Raw genomic sequence first — 20,044 nt, forward strand, 5'->3', positions numbered from 1 at the left:
CCCAGCCCCGGGCCGCTGCAGTGGGGGGGGGCGGAGTCCTCTCTCCCTACCGCAGCTCTGGGGCAGCCTGCACCCCAAGCCCCTCATCCCTGGCCCCACACCAGAACCCACACACACCCTGCCATAGCCCTCACCCCCCCCAACCCCAACCCTCTGCCCAAGCCCTGAGCCCCCTCCCACACTGCAAACCCCTTGGCCCCTCCCCCACCAAGCATCACCTCAATACTGAAGCACATGACAAAATTTATTCCACACATCGATGTAAAAAAAATTAGAGGGAACATTGTCTATAATCTCTGGCTGAGTTATTGAAGTCCTCAAAGTATGGTTTAAAGACTTCATGTTACAGAGAATCCACCAAGTACACTAGTTTAAACTGTGCCCCAGGCTGCAGAGGAAGGCAAAAACAAAAACAAAACAAAAAAAACCCAGGGCCTCTACCAATCTGACATGGGGGAAAATTCCTTTCCGACCCCAAATATGGTGATCAAGTAGACTGTGAGCATGTGAGTAAGATTTACCAGCCAGATTCCTGGGGAAGAATTCTCTGTAGTAACTCAGAGCCCTCCCCATCCAGCAATTGAGTATTTTTGCTACTGGCAGTCACCAATAGGCCACATACCTTCGTAGGCAGTCCCATCATACCATCCCTCCATAAACTTATCAAGCTGTCTTGAAGCCATTTAGTTTTTTTGCCCCCACTGCTCCCCTTGGAAGGCTGTTCCAGAACTTCACTCCTCTGATGGTTAGAAACCTTCATCTAATTTTGAGCCTAAACTGGTTGATGCCAGTTGTTCTGGTGTGCACGCTGATGCTTCACTTAAATAACTCTTCTCTCTCCCTCCCTGGTATTTATCCTTCTAATGTATTTAGAGAGCAATCATATCTCCCCTCAGCCTTCTTTTGTTTAGGCTAAACAAGCCAAACTCTGAGAGTCTCCTCTCATAAAGTAGGTTTTCCATTCCTCGGATCATCCTAGTGGCCCTTCTCAGCACCTATTCCAGCTTGAATTCATCTTTCTTAAAGACAGGAGACCAGAATTTCACACAGTATTCCAGATTAAGTCTCACAAGTGCGTTGTATAATGGTACTAACACTTCCCTGTCTCTACTGGAAATACCCCAGTTAAAGTTTGACATTTATCCACTAATGAAAGTTGTGACAGAAGACTAACTTACACCCTTATCTCGGTGTGCCTATATGTCACACACAAGCCCCAATCCTGCAACCAATTGCACATAGGCACAACTCCACAGAGACCCACTGACTTCCAAGGAACCATGTACAGGGATGTGCCCATACATAATCAATTGCAGGATCAGGACTATGGTACGTAAACCTGATAAAGGACCACGCATAATGTAATGATTTTGAGCAGGAAAGCTAAAGGGCACTAGACGAACCTTAACTCAGAATGTCATTCATTCAGAATCACAACAGCATATTAACAGACTGTGTGACTGATTACCCCTTTTGTTTCCCTCCTCAGCCCCCTATGATTGGGTCAGTGGTGTCTCATCATTGTCAAGGCTGTCAGCTGGGCTTCCAACTTGGTGACAAAATGTTATGAGATATAATTTGAAACTACTAAAATGTCAACCCCTCAGAAACAAGCTTAACACAAGTGATCATAAAAATGCAATATTAAACTACTCGATATTCAGAGAGAGAAAAGGCCACATTTATGCCACAACAAGGTGCGGAGTTTACAGTTACAATGCAAGCCAATAAATTCAAAGATCAGATTCCCACACTGACCTTAATTTTACCCTCTTGCATGTATGCTTTACGGTAGGGCAGTAGTTCTCAACCAGGGGTGTGTGGCCCCCTTGAGGGCCTCAAGCAGGTTTCAGGGCGGCCTCCAAGCAGGGCCAGCATTGGACTTGCTGGGGCCCAGGGCAGAAAGCCAAACCCCCACCACATGGGGCTGAAGCCCAGGTCCCTGAGCCCTGTCACCTGGGGCTGAGGCTGAAGCCTGAGTAATGTGGCTTCATGGAGGCCCCTGTAGCATGGGGCCCCAGGCAGTTGCCCTGCTTGCTCCCCCTAACGCCGACCCTGGCTTTTATATGCAGAAAACCAGCTACTGTGGCACAGGTGGGCCGTGAAATTTTTATAGCCTGTTGTGGGGGATCTCAGAAAGAAAAACGTGGAGAACCCCTGCAGCAGGGCACAGTGTCAAACTGGAATGTTCTGGCCTGTTCTGAAAGAGACAGAGATCCCTCACTGCCCTAGGTGGTTTTGAACAAGAGTAAGTAGTTGGTAAAGTTGCTAATCTCTTTAGCCTCATCTAGATTAGGATGTGGTTGCCATAAATTTAACATATGTTAAAGGCCTTGTCTACACTAAACTATTAACACGTTAGCTAACACCTTCCAAATCCTAATGCAGACAGGGCTCGGTGACCTTCTCCACTGTTTTTTTGGGTGGATTACCATCATGAGAAAGTAATAAGTGCACCTACTCTTTCTTCCAACAGCTGCACCATTTCTTCAGTGTCTGTAACTAGTGCGCTCCTGAAAATACATATAGTCAAAGCACTGAGTGGAGCATCAATCACAGGAGCTAGAGAAGTAATGACTTAGTCCACAGTTCTGCCCACAACCAACCAGGTAGTGTTGAACCCCCTCCATTTTAATAGTCACAATGAGGCCCGTGACACAAATGTGAATGTGACAAGGGCAGCCGCAATCTATGCTCCTCTGGCAGCTCTAACTTCACGAGGACACCTGGGACTCCCTGCTTCGTAACCACTCACCGTAACAAAATCCGAGAACCTTTACAGTTGGAGTTTTTATGCTGTTGTACAGCAGTTACACAGGGGATCTTTCAGTGGTTTGGTTTCAGCTACCTCAGGAGACCACATCTCTTTCCATGCCCTGCCCCGGCAGCTGAGGTCAGCTGATAATGTATCACTAACAGTCCCTAGATTCATCTAGCTAAGGAGTTGCTTTCAGTAGAGGCTCTTCAATTCTGTATTTCACTTCCCTGCACTGCAGTGATTGAGCTTTTAAAACACAATGCAAAGCTCACCTGTTTACTCTGACCTTTACTGGAAGTGTGCAGTGATGTATAGTTATAATGTAATCTATTATTTAGGGGAAAAGTGCATTTAGCTAAAGATTTGTCATACTGATTATACAGGACACAGTTCTGACACCCTTACTTCACATTATCAATGGCATTTACTCACTTGAGTAAGTGCTCCTCAATAGCAATAAGCATTGCTGAATCAAGCCCATATTGCATTTGTGCACAACCTCATAGACAACAGATAGGCACTTTTGCTGAAAATAATAAATTATGCATGCATAGTAATAAAAAAAAAACCTATGTGTAGCTAAAATTACAGAAAAAGGGTACTAAATACAAAAGTTATAACATTCCATTTGTTTATGTTTTTACTGAAGAAGCACAAAGTAAAAAAAAAATGCAGTGTCTGAAGTTTACAAGCAATAATCACTGCACCACAGATGCATGTTTCACAGACTCCCTTTTCCCCTTGAAAGTTTGCCAGTCAAGTACTAACCGGGCCTGGCCGGTCCTGGTTAGACTTAACCAGGAAACAGATATATTCAGATGGACACCGTTCTGCTTCTTAAAACAAAAACAAAACATTAAACCATCCAAATCCTGCCCTTTTAACATACTCCGTTCACATGTACATCTGCTATATAATTACTTGAGTTTGTTAGACTTCTAGCTTTAAAGTTTTATAACCCATTAGAAAAGCGGTGAGTTGAAAAATTGAGGAGGGTTGTTAACACAGTAAAAAGCTTTCACCAGTGTTCACTCAAGTGGTAGGTCAACCTCTTTATAGATGTATGCTATAAACTTGCCTGAAAATTATGAAAGATCCCCACAACCAAACCAACCATCTCCTAAACCAACAACAGTCACTGGCAAGAATGATTCCTCAAATATGTGCATCTGAAAAAACATTAAGGGGTAATGAATGTTTGAGTTAATCATGCTCTGAGCAGGATTTCAATTGTTCATAATATTGTCATTTCCAAACCAAAGTTCTTCCAACAAATCAGCACATGTATTCCTCATTCAGGGCAGCACACATGCCCAACTTTTAGAACACCACTTTTTTTCTTTTTTGTTTTTTAAACTACCTAGGTGCACATAAAAAAAGCAGCTGATGGAAGTTTTAATTGGTCAAAAGTGCTTTTTCCTATTTTCCCAATTCAGACAACAACCAAAGAGATATTAAATATCGTGCTAAGCATGGAAAGTTCCCCTCCTCCCCCAAAAAAGTTCCTTTTCATAAAAAGATGTGACTGAAAATAAGGTTACATCGTCTGAGTGCTATAACATGAACCAACATTCTTGCTGAGAAATAGCTTCACAATAGCATACATACAGAGCAGCCAAGTCTGTTGTGCTATTACTCCTGAGATGTCAAAACCCGTAAGAGCAAAAGAACAGTAACTCCACAAAACAGCTACATATCCAGTTGGATTTTACAGCTGGTAGGAGCTTCCAGTTTCAAGCACAAATGCTAACCTATGACATGGCTTCTTATTGCCAAACCACCTGGACTTTAAAACAGTTTGTGTGCTTAACAGCAAATGAGCAGGATTCATTGCTGGCTTTCAGGCCTTTCCGTGCAAGGGTAAACTGAAATCCCTTTGCACACAGCAGCACTCCTCAGAGACTAGATTTAACTGAGAATCCTCCAGAAGTAAAAACACACCCATATTTAAACAGGAGACAAGCTATTGCAATCTGAAAGCCTGCAGGACGGTAAGGGACAAACACACGCAAGATGCAGCTGCTTCCCACCAAATTATCGCAACCATACTGGAAGTAAATACCTGGGCTCATGCCCACCAAATGCTTTCCAAGGGTCGAGATGCCTAGCTGCTTTGTGTGCAACAGTCTTCACAGCCCCTTTGCCTTGGAATGGGGACTTCAGGCCGCACTATGTGCAGTGATATCACACACAGCAGTTGTAGCAGCAATCCCCCATCACACACACACACCTCCTCCTGGGTGGGAGGTGGGAGCTTCACCCCTGAGCCTGCTCCTCTCCCCCGGCTTGGGCAAGCTGCTTCACACCCCCACCCCGAATGCTTTTGGCGGAGTGAGAAAATCCCCCCGCACAACAGCAGCCGGACAAAAGCCTCTCCCCGGGGTGGGAGCCCCACGCGCCAGGGCCCCCGGGGGGAAGGGTTCCCAGGACGATGTTCCCCATGGCAACACGGCCCCCTCCTCCCCAGGGCCCGCGTGCAGCAGCACTCACAGCGTGTGCCCGCAGACATTCACCATCAGCTTCAGGGAAGGGTTCCGGTACTTGGTGGTCTTGCACCGCGGGCAGCCCTGGTCATCCATGGTCGCCTCCACGCCCTCCTGCCAGGCACCAGCTCCTTCCCACCCCTCCCCTCTCAAAGCACTGTCACGCCAAACAGGGCCCGGCCGGGGCTTTAACTCCGCAGAGCAACCGTTCCGCTCAGAGGAGGCGCGTTGCTGCAGCAGAGAAGCTGCTAACCTCATGTGCTTTGTGAAAGGGGGGGGACAAAAAGGCAGTCCGTTGTGCGTCGTGTTTGTGCCATACCCAACATCTCTCCCAGTCCCTTCTGGTGAGAAAAGGGAACAGGTGTTAAAAAAAAAAATCCGAATGCAACTAAATACCACAGAATGAAAATAAATATCACAGTAGGAGTGTAGAGACAGACATACTGTACAACACTATCTATAAAAAGCCTGATGCAGCCTTATAAAGTCCAGGGTTTTTTCAGTCTGATCCTGTAAAACTATTCAACGGATTGTTATACTCAACACTTAGCATGTTAGGAAAGAATTTCAGGTGCTATACAGCATGTCCTCAAAAGCACCCAGATTTGCTATTTGTATGAAGTGTAGAGAGGTGGGGAAATTGATAGATCAAACCATTGAAACGGAGGAAAGGGCTATTTTTAGCATTTTGCATTTGATTACTCTTTTCTGTTTTCTTTGGTACTTATCATAAATAATAAACCACACTCCATTATGACTTTATTTTAAGCGTGGGGCTCTAGTGATTCAAATAACTTGCTTTTTATGCTCTCAACAGATAATAGAATCAATGAATAATAGTACAAAATTTTAAAAGAGAATAGAAAAGAATGTACACTGTGCAGACAAAGTTTTTTCTTGCTCATGCACTGCACCTAGTCGCTCTTATAATCAGATGTTTGGATCAGCTTTGGCTGCTCATCATCGGGGATTACTCGTCTTGCTTTGATATTTTATTTGCCTTGCTGTATCATGTCCATCTTGCTTTACTTGCCAACTCTGGGTGATTTAAGGTTAGGAGTATAGTTTCATTTCATTTCTTTCATGTTTTGTGTATTTATGCCACGCTATTTATAGTATATGCTTTAACATTTGAAAAATAAGACGCTACATAACATCTTCATTTAAGTGTTTGCCACAGATTCTTCTTGATCTTTCACAATCCCATTTGATCTTGGAATTTTTGTTTGGGTTTTTTTTTTACTGTTTAATCTTCTTGAGGAGTTGCTGTGTTTTAAAGGGGGTCGGAGGAATAAATAAATAAATCAATAAAATGATCCCATCTCCACATGCATATGCTGTAATTCTGCTGTGGCAACATGTTCTCTGGTTTATATTTCTAGTGTGGCCAACTCATTTTAAAATGTGGCTTCCTCCCCTGTTTAATAATCATTGGGTTGAGCTTTCTTTTGCGCTGCTAATAATGAACTTTCCTGCTTTATAGTGCTGAAACGTCCTTTAAGTAACCTGACTAACAAACACAAGAGGAAAGAAGAAACAAAACCCCATCAACCCTTTAACTTCAGGTATAGGTGTTTCAAGCGGTGAGGGGGGAATAAAGGAGTTTGATTGACGGTTTCTATAGAAACCGCGGATCCTCCGCCCCCAAAATGTGAAATGGCCAATGAGTGGGCTCGGCTGGGCCCGCAGGCTGCTTGTGCCATATAGTATGCAGCGAGCGGAGGAGTCACGTTGGGGGGAGCCGCGGAGAGGAGCGATCCGTTTACACTACTTTGCTATAGCAGCTATCTTAATGGTTACTGCGTGGCCGGGAGGAAACCTGATCGGCTAGATCCAGCCGAAAGCAGGAGGAGTGGACTTTGCGGAGAGAGAGAAAGGGGGGGAAACATGTCTTCTGCCTCCCCCACAGACAAGCTCCCGAGCGCGGTGGAGATCAAGCAAGAGAATGTGATGGAAATCCACTCCGAAGCAGGCACCGTGCCCCAGGAAAGGGCAGCCCGCAACCCTGCACCGCCGCCCGCTGCCCCTTTCCCCATGGAGCAAGCAGGCTCCGCGGCTGGGGAGGAGGGAGCTGCGGATCAGCTCCTGCTCCACACTGAACTTCTGGCCAGGAATCACCATGCTGCCGCCTCCTCCTCCTCCTCCTCTCCCTCCTCCTCCCAGACCCCCCTGGCTTTCTCCCCGGATCATGTAGCCTGTGTCTGCGAGGCGCTGCAGCAAGGTGGGAACCTGGACCGCCTGGCCAGGTTCCTGTGGTCTTTGCCCCAGAGCGATCTGCTACGTGGCAACGAGAGCCTGATGAAAGCCCGGGCGCTGGTGGCTTTCCACCAGGGCATCTACCCGGAGCTCTACAGCATCCTGGAGGGCCACAGCTTCGACTCCTCCAACCACCCGCTGCTGCAGGAGCTGTGGTACAAGGCTCGCTACACCGAGGCGGAGCGAGCCCGGGGCAGACCCCTGGGGGCGGTGGACAAGTACCGGCTGCGGAGGAAGTTCCCCCTGCCCAGGACCATCTGGGACGGCGAGGAGACGGTGTATTGCTTCAAGGAGAGGTCCCGCAACGCGCTGAAGGAGCTCTACAAGCAGAACCGGTACCCGTCGCCGGCCGAGAAGCGGAACCTGGCCAAGATCACCGGGCTCTCCCTCACCCAGGTCAGCAACTGGTTCAAGAACCGGCGGCAGCGGGACCGCAACCCCTCCGAGACCCAGTCCAAAAGGTGAGCGCCAACTTTCCTCGCCCGCCCGTCCGCCCGCCCGCTCCGGGCTCTTTCTTCCCGTGCAAACATGGCGCTTACCTTCAGCAGCCTGCTCCTACACGCACCCCCACCCGGCCGGCCGGCCCTCGGACTGGGCACCGGACCGGAGCTCAGGTCTCCGCCTCCTCCCCCAACTTTCACTTTCTCCCCGGAGCCACACAGTCCCTGCACTGCCCCCACCCCAGGCCGTGTGTGTGTGGGAAGCGGGCGATGGCAGGGAAGTTTCCACCCAACCAACTCGGTGCAGGTCTGCGCCCCCCAACTCACATGCAGCGTGTGATCGCGGCTGGGAAGTTGCTAAGTGCCCCCCTCTCCCCAACACACGCACCCCCCCCCTCAAAATCGCAGCTCTTTCCTACGCATACACACCCCCCCCACACGGGCAGACACTGCGCCCGGCTGGGCTGTGCAATGCCTGCGGGAGTGGGGCAGCTTTTTATTTGACAGAGTTAATCATTTGCCGAGTTTTTTAAGTCGTGGGGGCGGGGGCGTCTGGTGGCCGCTGCTCTGTTTTGAAATCTGATTCTGAGCGGGTTCGGATCGGGTTTCACTGCGATCCTAGCTTGGCTCCCACCGGGCCTGAGCCAAAGCCGCCTGAAGTCAATGGGAAGATTCCCACGGGCCTCCTTCGAGTGGGGGTCTCTTGGTGCTGGCTGGGGCTTAGTCGATAGAATATTGGAGGGGGGGGCTCTGCGCCCCGCAGTCAGCTGGTTTTTCCCACGTTCTTCACCCTTTACCTGTGTCCCTGCAATTTTGACGCAACAACAGGCTCCCCCAGCTCTATGCCTGTGCCCAGTAAGCCCTGCCCTGGCTCTGGGGCATGGAACCCAGGCAGGGCCTTGGCTCCATACACGTTGCTGCTTTGTGGGCTAATGGGACATAGGGGCTGGGAGTGGGGCCGCTAGGGGGAATCCACCGCCTTGAGCCGGCCAGGTGGAGGTGACCTTCCTGCCTACAAGCCACATTCCAGCCCCCTTCCTTCCTTTCCGAAGGCTGTGGGCAGAAAAAGGCCTCAAGGCATTTCTCAACCAAGGGCGCGATTGTGCTGATCCAAGCCTCTCTCTCTCTCCCCCCCCCTTTTTTTTTTTCGGGACACATCAAAGGGACAAACGGCTGTGGAGAGAGAGCGCAACCAACAACAAAAACTAGGAAAGAAAAATGCACTCCAGAGCAGACAAGTCAGCAAAAGCCAAGCCCTGGGTGGCTCAGAAACAGAGGGAACCTGTGTACTGGGGTTTTGGAGGACAAGGGGGGATTTAGATGGCACACAGCACATTTAACACCCCATCTCCCCAACCCCTAAGGCTTATGGGGAGGTTGTTGAGATCCTCCGTTGGCAAAAACTCCTGTGTGTGTTCTATGGAGGTTTTGATCACCAAATCCTTTCCAATATTAATTGGCCCCCTGCACAAAGGAGAGAGGAAAGAGGTACCCTTCTTTTTCATTTCCAAGCACCTGGAGGAGGAGTTCGGCTGGAGCCCTCTTTGGATCTGCCTCCACCAGTCACTCTCAAACTGTTAGATAGATTCAGTCTCAACTAATAAATCAAAGCAGTGCTGCTTTTAAAGGCTGGTGGCAGTCTGGGTAATCCCATTCTTCAGAGATAAAAATTAACCAAATACCAGGATGTGTGATCATACTATATGCAACCACAATAGAGTCCCCCTCCCGCCCCCTGGGAAGTCTGGAATATTTTCTTTGTCTCTTTTGTAAATTAAGGTACTAGTGAGTCACTTTCCCCTTTTGAGAAAGGAGAAATTGGAACAGAATGAAGTTTTCATGATAGATCTAGACATTCAAGAAATGCAACCAGGTGTGAGGTATTTGGGGGTGGTCCCAGTCTCCCCTTTAGAATATCAGAGAGTCCAGTGAGCTTCGCTTTATTTAACAGGAGACAGTAGATACTTTCAGGGTTTAACGGTGCTCACTGGGACCCTGGTTTACCTCTTACAGCTGCCACAAGGCATAGTATAACTTTACCAAATGGCTGCTCCTCGACTTGCTGGATTTCACACATGCACACATCATTCCATAGGGCAATTTAGCAGGCAAAGAGATGGCCCTGAGGCAGTTCCCTTTGATTATTTTGGGTAGATGACCACAGAGAGAGAATATACTTACAGGTCTACAATCCAGTCTGTAAAGTTTCACACTACTCATGATTGGCTTTACTTTTATTTATTTTTTTAAACCTTTACTGTCTCTTAAATGGACTTATGGCTTGCTTTAAAAACATCACTGGATATTGTTATATCTATATATTTCCATCTTTCCCCATAGTGAGTCAGATGGCAACCCTAGCACAGAAGATGAATCCAGTAAGGGGCAGGAGGATTTATCTCCACATCCACTCCCCAACTCGTCCGATGGAGCTACCAATCTAAGCCTTCCCAATCATATGGAGCCAGTGTACATGCAGCAGCTTGGAAACACTAAAATATCTTTAAGTTCTTCTGGCGTTTTGCTGAATGGAAACCTAGTGCCTGCCAGTACTTCTTCTGTCTTTCTTAATGGGAGCTCTTTTCTTCAAGGACCCAATGGCGTAATCCTCAATGGTCTCAACATAGGGACTTCACAGACAGTAACTTTAAATCCACCCAAAACAATTTCAAGTGCTGTGAGCAATGGAGGGTCAATCACTGACATATTGGTGTCTTCTTCTGAAGATGTCAAGGACTTCAAAATCCTCCAGGCTTCTGTGTCTAACTCTGCAGCAGCACCAACACCATACAGTCCCAGTAATGTACCTGTCTCATTTCCAGGGTTAATACCAAGCAGTGAGGTGAAAAGGGAAAGCATACAAACTGTTGCGTCTCAAGATGGAGGGTCTGTAGTTACTTTTACTGCTCCTGTCCAAATAAACCAGTATGGCATTGTCCAGATCCCTAATTCAGGAACAAATGGCCAGTTGCTTAATGGAAGCATCGGGTTTTCTCCTCTGCAGCTGCCTCCTGTTTCTGTGGCAGCTTCACAAGGTAAAAGTTTTGTTTGCTAAAGTAAAGACTTTTGAGGGAAAAAAATGGAATACATTTCATCTTCAATAGTGTGTAATATTTGTGCAGTGGTTTATGGTTACAGCATCCTGGCAGCTGCGATGTGCAGTACATGAAATCATACATTACAACATCTCCCTGTAACAATCCGTTTCCTCGATTCGCAAAGATCAAGTTATGTGGAGTCTGGACTTTTTTTTTTCTAATGCAGCACAAAGGAAGGTCTGGTATCTTACTGTCTTTTTTTAAATACCATTCTAGGAATCCTTCCGTATTAATCTTCACAATTCCAGAAATGTGTTAAATCGATAAGTAAAAAAAGAAAAGATTATTGATTAATACCGTCTTAAAATGAGAACTAGTCCAGCAGCTAGTGAGAAAGTATGTACTGTTTTTTAACCAAATCATTTTGTAAAAGTAAGTTAAAGCCACTACATATACAGGCACAACAAGACTGATCAGTTGTGCCTGTAATCTGTCCATCCTATAATTAAGAACAACTAATCTAAAGAGAAATCATAGAAATATGTGATTCCTTGTAGATATCAAATGTTAAGATGTTTTGGGTAAAGGTAACCCTTAGCCCTAGGGAAATGTATGTTACCGTGGATTAACATACCAACTATATGAACTCCTCCCAAAAGATTATTTTAGAGGTTGCCTTAACATTTATTAGGGATTGATTTTTCTGGATAGTAAGGGAAAAAATCTGTGCAAAGCAAATTTGGTTCTGGATCATTATTTTGATGTGGGTGAATTATAAAGTAAAGGCAAAGCTGAACTATCCTATAATTTATTAATCTTCAGCATTTTGCTGTTAGGAAAATGTTTAAACCAAATATGAATTTCTGTGTAATAGCAAGGACCATGAATAATATAACAACAATCAAATTGTACTGCGTTTTAGCTTGTTTGAGGTGCATGTGGTAAGGAGTTAATTATTTTTCCAGTAAAGAGGAATTTAACAAAGGATGGACACTCAGTGGAAATTATAAATCAGCACAGTGTGTGTGTGTGTGTATATATATATATATATATATATTATTCTGAACTATGCAACTCACTGTCATTTGAAGTTATTGGACAATAGGCTTAGTGAGATAAAAAAGATTAGATATTTTATTTGAATAACATCTGAAATTATAAGTGCTGTTAATGTACATGCTCCAAGGCATAGGCTGACAGCCAGCAAAAGGTGAGGAAGAAATTTCTCTCCCTGAAATAGTGTTGGACAGCCTTAAGAAGTGGTGTAAACCTTTATCTGAAGCAGTCAACATTTTCCCACATTAGCGAGAGGACACCTGACTAGGCAGAGTGTGATCAATCCCTAGTGGGGATTCCAGGGTAGAGAAAAATCAGAAAACTCCACGTTTACTGTTAGCTGTTTTTAAATTGTGAGACTAGTGGGTAACTGGTTTTGTATTCATAGTGAAATACATTCCGTGCTGTCTTAAGCAAGCTGCTATAATTTATTTATATCTTATTCCTACATAACTTTCAGTTTTCTTCCTTCATTTTTCTAGTGTATTCATTAGGTAGAAATAATTATGGTAACCAAAAAAATTCTCTAGGAGCATCTTGAAAATATTGGCTAATGAAAACTAAGGGGGAGGTAAACAGTCCCCATTTTAAACACTCCCTAAGTGAGCTATGCACTATACATGTTATAAAACAAGTATCTCCAAAACCAATTACAGCCCCTTACAAGTATCATTCTAATAGCTTCCTGAAAGAGGTGGAGAATTCTAGATGTCAAAAGATGGAACCAGCTCTGAGAGCCAATTTATCTTGTACATAGAGACACGTTATAATAATGACTTTTACTGGGCTCGCTATATAACCAACTTTGGGTCCAATTCTGCACATTTAGTAGCTCCTAACTCTCACAAGTAATCCCATGGATTTTAATGGGAGAACCCAGCTTGAGTAATGTACTATCCAACATGAGTAAAAGTGGCAGGACTGCACTCTTAGAAATGTGTTCAAAGGATTAGTGTTGATAGACAAAATAAGACACTTTTGAATACTAAATTGGCATATAGAAAGCCTGGTGAAAGGTATTATTTTGAACATGTCTCTGCAGGGTTACACTCCTAGCTTTTAGCTAAGTAGTCACTTATTTCATGAGATTTTTTTTTTTTTATAATTTTCCATGTGTAATTTTAGTCTGTCATTGAACTGTCTTCACTTACAAGCTTTTTATGTTTCTATTCTTTGATGGAAATCTAGTGGTAGCTACTAAGGAAGGCCAAATCGTGTTCATTTTAATCACACGGGTATGGACTATTTGGCCACTCCATGAGAGCTTGAAAGGTGTTAATGTACCAGAAACTTTTTTCTCAGTTCAGAAGTAATTTGTATAGTCAAGGGCTTTCATTCATTCATACCTAATGTTCTCTAAAATACTCCAAATAATATTGCTTTTATGTTGCCGTAGTTCTAGCTTAAAATTCCTAAAATTGAGGCGACCCAAGCGTATACTAGAATAACTTCTTTACACAGCTTCCCATCAACTATAATCTATACTTTCTGTTTTTTCCTAGGTAACATTTCAATAAATCCAAGTACATCAGATGGGGGGACTTTTACAAGTGATTCTTCAACAGCGCAGCAAGGAAAGGTTTTCTTTAGCCCTCTTGCTCCCAGTGCAGTGGTGTATACAGTTCCCAATTCAGGTCAGGCAATAGGATCTGTTAAACAAGAAGGATTGGAAAGAAGCCTTGTGTTTTCTCAGTTAATGCCTGTCAGTCAGAATACACAACTAAATGTAAACATATCTTCTGAAAATGTAGCTGGTGGAGGCCTCCAGTCCATGGCTTCCTCCTTAGTAAATGTAACTCCCTCACATAATTTTTCCCTAGCTTCACCTTCTCTTTTAAATGCTACAGAACTGAACTCTGGTATCTCAGAGAGTCAGTCTATGTCAGCATCTGTAACAAATACATCTACTGTGATATCAATCAGCAACACTAACTATGCAGCTCTTCAGAACTGTTCCCTCATTACCAGTCAAGATCTCATGTCAATTTCTACAGCGCAGCCTGCACTCCGGGAAATAGTTTCAACAACTGGAGACCATGTCAGTCATCCATCTGCACAAGTTCATCCGGATTTTGTCAGAGAGCACAGGTTAGTTCTGCAGTCAGCACCCAATGTCAAGGAGAATTTCTTATCCAATTCTGAGAGTAAGTCAACCAGCAACTTAATGATGCTGGACACAAAATCCAAATATGTTATGAGTAATATGGTCGACACGGTCTGTGAAGAACTGGAAACGGACAAAAAAGAGCTTGCCAAACTCCAGACAGTTCAGATGGATGAAGATATGCAAGATTTTTAACTTTTTCTTGCTTTTGGTTTCAGTAGATAAGTCTCCTCATGAGGCCCTAAAAAGCACCACGTTTTTTCTCATTTAAAGAAAATACTAATACAGTTCAAAACAGAAGAACATTTGAATAATCTGCATTAAAGTATATGGGAATCTACAATAATGGAATTAGGTTGCCACATTTTGTTTGCATGCAATATGCTCTTTTAACCAGACTAAGGGAGGCAGGTTAGAGGAAATACGAGCTAAACAACCAAGCAGATGTGCGTTGCTCTGGTTTACTAATATAACCCTAATAGTTTAACTAGAATCTTCATGCCACAACATAATTTCATAAATAAGTATACACTCCTAATATTAACGAGGAAAATGAAATATCTTTATAAAAAGATAGAAACAATGCAGTCTTTGTTGTTTACTTCTAGTCCGTGGGCATTGAACAGATTTTAAGAAAATAGACGATACCTCACAAGCTACTTTCATGGTGTTTGAGGTTAAGGAACTAAACACAATTGCAAATAATATTGTCGCTGGTTTTTCCAGCAGACTTCTGTTCATCCCAAAAATCTTGCTTCAAACTTTTGCAGATTTTTAAATGTTATGACTAGCATTTTGCCAGTTCAGCAAGGGGGGAGGGGGATTTGAAACTCTAATTATGCAACTCTAAAGCTTTCACTCCAGTATGAATGTAAATATTATTCCAGTTATTATAAAGGAGACGTTTTTATTAGTACAATGGATTTTATTTATGGTTTATGTTGGTCTCTTTCACTTTAGATACAGTGCATTGAAATGTTTTCTGACTGTTTAATTTATTTTTATCGTTTGAACAGGAAGTAAACAGTTATTTTCAACAAGGTTTTACTTTTTTGTAGGATTTTCAAGGGATGAGTTTTATCAATAGACTGTAAAAGAACAATGTTAATCACACTGAAGCTAAAAAATGAACTCCCAGTATTGCAAGACTGGGACATTTTTCCCTCCCATCTTTGTGTTTGGGTTTTTGTTAAGTTTTGTTTACTTAGTAATTTTCAAATTAGTTAAAAGTTTTATGCATTTTTACAAAATTCCACGTGCCTTTCTTCCTAGTGGCCTTATATCCTTGTTACTAAAGCACAGTGGCAAGAGGAATGAAAACACTTGTGTGCAATTATCCATCCTCAGGGCCAGATTCTGCCGGCCTTACTCTTGTGAGTAGCTCCATTGACGTCAATGTGTCTACTTTCCTGAGTTAGACAAGCTGGTCTCTGGGTCATTTGGGGTGAAATTCGTCAGTTGGGTGTAGGGCCAGAGTTTGGCCCTCTGCACCATTTATGCCCTGCAGAGGAGGGTCCACAGAGGTACAGTGGGCAGAGCAACCATAAAGAAAAGCCCCACATAGGCCAGTATGGATAGCTATGATGGGCTAGGCTAGGGAAGGGGGTTATATATTTGCAAGGTTCCACTGGCCCCGAAACCCCATGCAACCGGTGTGTAGCTGCTGTTCCATCACAGAGGCCCTGATTCAGGAACGCCCGTAAACATGTATTTATGTGCCCTTCCTAAACAAAGAGGTGCTTTCTTCAATGGGGCCACAGGCTACAACAGGAACCCCTAATGGTTTGAGGGAGCTGTGCAGCGGCAGTATTTGCTGGCTCAGAGTTGGGGAAAGATTTCAGCTCCCTAGCCCTCTGCACTTCACCCACAACACTCAGGCTCCATACGGATGGAGCAGATTTCACCATTTGTCTATAGGATTTTTTTTTTACCTGAAAAAGCACAACCTTAAGCTTTAATAATAATAATAATAATGCAGATCTATGAAGAACTACTTGCTGTTCATTCTTTTTTCTTTTTTTTTTTTTTTAACTCTAATGTGAATATAAACGGTAATTAAAGCATGAATTAATCCTCCTAAAAGGGCTGGTCCAAAGCCCATTGAAATTAGCAGAAATGCTTTCAGAGTCTTCAAAGGACTTTCAGTCAGACCTGAAATGAACTGATGTAGAACATCTTTTGTAAAAAAGACAAAAAACAATTTAAAGGAAAGCAGATAGAGATAATGTCAGTTCTGTCCAGGAGTATCCCTGTCTCATCCTGTCTTGATAGCTAACTAGTCCTATCTAAATTTTTTAAAGAAATGGCTTTTTCCATGTGCTGTGTGACACTATGATAGCCTCACTGTTGTTTTGCACTATATTGCATACAATTTATTTTTGTAAGTAACAGCATGGAACCTCTAAGCTGAGCTGCAGAGAATTATTCCATTCAACACTGCAGCCCAAGTTTGGGGGAAGGGGCAGGAAGGAAGTATATGTTTTGTAAAAAGAGGTCATTGAGGCTTTCCAAAGTATATGGAGAAAAGAAAGCAACTAGCCATTTGGCTACCTCCCTGACTTGCATAAATGTTGTTAAAAGCAAACCATTTAAAACGTTTATTATTATTAAAAACAAAACTTGGAGCCATCAACTGCCCTGAGTCTGCATGCATGCCTCCCACTGACATGAGGTGTGGTTAGAGCGCAGGATGGGAAGTCAGGGACTTAGAGTTCCAGTCCTTGCTCTGACACTGTTTCTCTCTGTAGTATCTGAGCATCTCGCATACACCTTCTATGGCCTGGGACAAGTCATGTAATCCCCCTGCCTCAGTTTCTCCATCCATAAATGAGGATAACAATAATAATTATCCACTTTGCAAGAATTTTGCGAGAATTAATTTGTTATTGTTTGAAGAGTAGAAACACCATATGTTATTGTGTATTATTATTACATGAATGGAAATTGTATGCATGGATTGAAAGCTGTATGTGGCTCTAGAAGTGTTCTGAGCCTCATGTTTTGTTCTGCAAAGCTCTAACCGTCTTTAGGGGGAAGTTAGCGAATATTTCAGATAACTTTCTCAGCTGTTAAAACAATCAGATATTATAATAGAATTGCTATGCTGTTCTGCCAGCACACATGCTGCTGGTAACTTTTCTGTTTGTATTAATTATGTTACTGAGGCTCTGAATTACTTGGCTATGCCGTGTGGTTGACATGAAAATGGTATTTGTCATAACAGTGGTGCATATCTCAGAATGTCTGGTACTTTTAACAAGAGTATTGCCTGTTCTACACAATGTAGGGACGGCAGGGGATGCAAAAATGTACATAAAGCAATGGATCAGGACAGAGTCAGATAAGTCTATTCTAGTCTTCCAGAAAGCAAGTAATTTATGTTCTCTTTTCTCCTTTATAAGTGTCATTCCCTCCATATGATCCAATTATAACCTCACGTTTTCTGCGGGTACATATGCACAATACAAAGTGTCATTGCCCAGTACAGTGTTTTTATAGTGGCTATTTAAATAGTATTTTTACTCCTACAGTAAAATAAGGGTCAGTTTATTATAATGTGGTCCTTGCATATCTGCCCAGACAAGCAGACAACCTGCTTTCTTTACACAGTGCCCTTTACAATATTTAGGGCCAGACCTTCAACGGCTGTATATAGGCAAAGTCCCTAAGCAGCTTTGAAAATCTCCGCGTTAGTCTTTACTATGACGTTCTCTTGTTTAAATGGAAGACGTGTTTATATTTCGCTCAAGCCTAACATACCCTTCTTTTCCCCTCTTCTATTTAATGTGGATGGGTATAAAGAATCATTTAAACTTTACATATGACGTATGTATGCTAAGCTTTTTGACTTGCAAAGTGAAAGGCAGCTTGGCATCGCACCATGGCCATCTACAGGTATAAAGTGCACAGTTACCTAAAGCTAAGTCCACTGGAAATTGTATGGGAAATGTTGCCAAATTCTGCTAAATCTTTGACCTGGATTTTATAGAAATGTTTGGGAAATCTGCTGAAAGCTGATTAAGCAAATTCCCTCAAAATGTTGTAAAGTTTTTGAACAAATTTAGTATTTTTCTTGATTTCACCCTGATGTTGCTGAGAACCAGAAGGCTCATCTATGTAGCACAGCATCCGGTCAGTTGCCTCGTTAAATCTTGCAATCCTTGCAATTATTCCTGTGAAGTGTCCTTTCAACTGAATCCAACCACACTGAATAAGCATGTTCATGGACACAGATAGGCCACATCCTCAGCTGCTGTAAATCAGCAGAACTCCACTGACGTCAATGGAGCTGTGTCATTGTACACCAGCTGAGTCTGTGGCCCGTTCGTTTCACTGGACTTATACCAGGTATGAATTTGGCCCAATATAAAGTGGCAGCGGTGAAATAACTAACAAGGTTGATCTATTCAGAGTGTTGTAATTCGATTTCCAAGTTAACACCCTAGTGAAATGAATGGGGCAGTTTATACTTCTTAGAGTTATTGTTTCACCATGTCTGTGAACTAAGGAAGACAGAATTCCATTGATTCATATTAAGAAAATTATCAGAGGGGTAGCCTTGTTAGTCTGGATCTGTAAAAAGCGACAAAGCGTCCTGTTGCACCTTATAGACTAACAGACGTATTGGAGCATAAGCTTTTGTGGGTGAGTACTACATTCATCTGACAAAGTGAGTATTCACCCACGAAAGCTTATTAAGAAAATTGTTTTCCCAATCAGAAGTGCTAGAACCATTTTTTTTAAATGAAAACTTAAATTTTGCAGTGAACATTAGGAACACCCCCAAATCCCATGGAGAGGCAATAAGGGCTAGGTTCTGTCCTCAAGCCTTATAAAACCCTATTGATAGCAGAGACATTACAGAGGGCAGAATTTGGCCCAAATTTGCATGGAATGCTTGGAAAAGTCCCTGTGCATAGATTTCCAGTGCCTGTGCACTTTTCATGACAATAGTACAAGATGTATCCCTTCTGCTTCATATGAAACAAGTGTATGGAACTCCAATAGGCATGTATCATAGAGTCTCCATGATCAAGAAATCATTTAAGTCATTAAAATATTAATAATTTTGAAACTCTGGAAACAAAATAGTGAAATTTTACAAGAGAGGAGACCCGAAGTTTTCCTATATCTCTTAGAAATCCTATCTTGAAGATATTTTATATCTAACTTGTACATTTCATATAATTTAAAACTACCTTCTTACATTTCTACACTCAAGGAGCATGTGAATCTTTTGGCTTTCAGGATTCGCATTCAAAGGGTATTCATTCTTTTGCCGCATGTACTGTTTGTCCAGAACTAACCAGTTATTTCTGTAATCAATATGGGTTTATTGTGCCTTACAACAAAGATGAAATCTTTACAGAATGTATGCATTAGAGTAGAGAATAACCAGAAGTCTTTACTGCACCATTAGGTGATAGTACACAAAGCTTATCATCAAACGTTTTTGTTCTTATGACCCAACCAAAGAGATCTAAGGTATGTATGTTTGTTGTACTGTAATAGGGGTTTGTGCCTGGACAGTTAAGTGTTTTATTTGTATTCTGAGATGATGTGAACTTATTTTTCTAAACACTATACTGAATAAACTTTATATTTATACACATCTTGTGCTGCAAACAACTCTGTTTATATATTACATTTGAATGCAGAACTTCTGTTAGAAATATAATCTGAATTAGATATACATTTGTAAGGATTTATTCTAAAGGTAATGGCAATTGAAAAGATGTATATTCACGATAGGCCTGCTTCAAACTCCACTGAAGCTAATATAGTCTTTCCGTAGACTTAATCAGTTTTGCAGCAGGTCCTAACTTTCCTTTTAAAATACCAAATTTAAAAGTATCATGTCTGCTATTTCATACTGAACCATGCCATTGAAAATCCATGTATATTACTGA

At 42.9% G+C, this 20,044-nt stretch overlaps 2 protein-coding genes across 2 annotated transcripts in view; one reads left to right on the forward strand and one right to left on the reverse strand.

The window, feature by feature from the left end:
* MNAT1 (MNAT1 component of CDK activating kinase) overlaps positions 1 to 5,542 on the reverse strand; it is a 193,839-nt gene extending 188,297 nt beyond the window's left edge. The window contains exon 1 of the mRNA XM_054026944.1: positions 5,249 to 5,542. Coding sequence (XP_053882919.1) covers positions 5,249 to 5,499 — 251 coding nt within the window. The 5' untranslated portion in view covers positions 5,500 to 5,542. The remainder of the gene's footprint in view (positions 1 to 5,248) is intronic.
* A 1,449-nt stretch (positions 5,543 to 6,991) lies between these two features.
* Positions 6,992 to 19,746, forward strand: LOC128836568 (homeobox protein SIX4-like). Its single transcript, XM_054026943.1, has 3 exons — positions 6,992 to 7,958; positions 10,278 to 10,972; positions 13,534 to 19,746. The coding sequence occupies exons 1-3, from the start codon at positions 7,129 to 7,131 to the stop codon at positions 14,328 to 14,330; spliced, it is 2,322 nt and encodes a 773-aa protein (XP_053882918.1). The 5' UTR covers positions 6,992 to 7,128; the 3' UTR covers positions 14,331 to 19,746.
* The last annotated feature ends 298 nt before the right edge of the window (positions 19,747 to 20,044 follow it).

The sequence above is a fragment of the Malaclemys terrapin genome, chromosome 4 (genome assembly GCF_027887155.1).
Source record: "Malaclemys terrapin pileata isolate rMalTer1 chromosome 4, rMalTer1.hap1, whole genome shotgun sequence".
Lineage (NCBI taxonomy): Eukaryota > Metazoa > Chordata > Testudines > Emydidae > Malaclemys > Malaclemys terrapin.

What these genes read in the sequence shown, in the direction of transcription:
- LOC128836568 (XM_054026943.1), top strand. Translation starts at nt 7,129, where the DNA reads ATGTCTTCTGCCTCCCCCACAGACAAGCTCCCGAGCGCGGTGGAGATC. An exon ending in TCCGAGACCCAGTCCAAAAG is followed by an intron (nt 7,959 to 10,277) that starts GTGAGCGCCAAC and finishes CTTTCCCCATAG; the next exon opens with TGAGTCAGATGGCAACCCTA. An exon ending in TTCTGTGGCAGCTTCACAAG is followed by an intron (nt 10,973 to 13,533) that starts GTAAAAGTTTTG and finishes GTTTTTTCCTAG; the next exon opens with GTAACATTTCAATAAATCCA.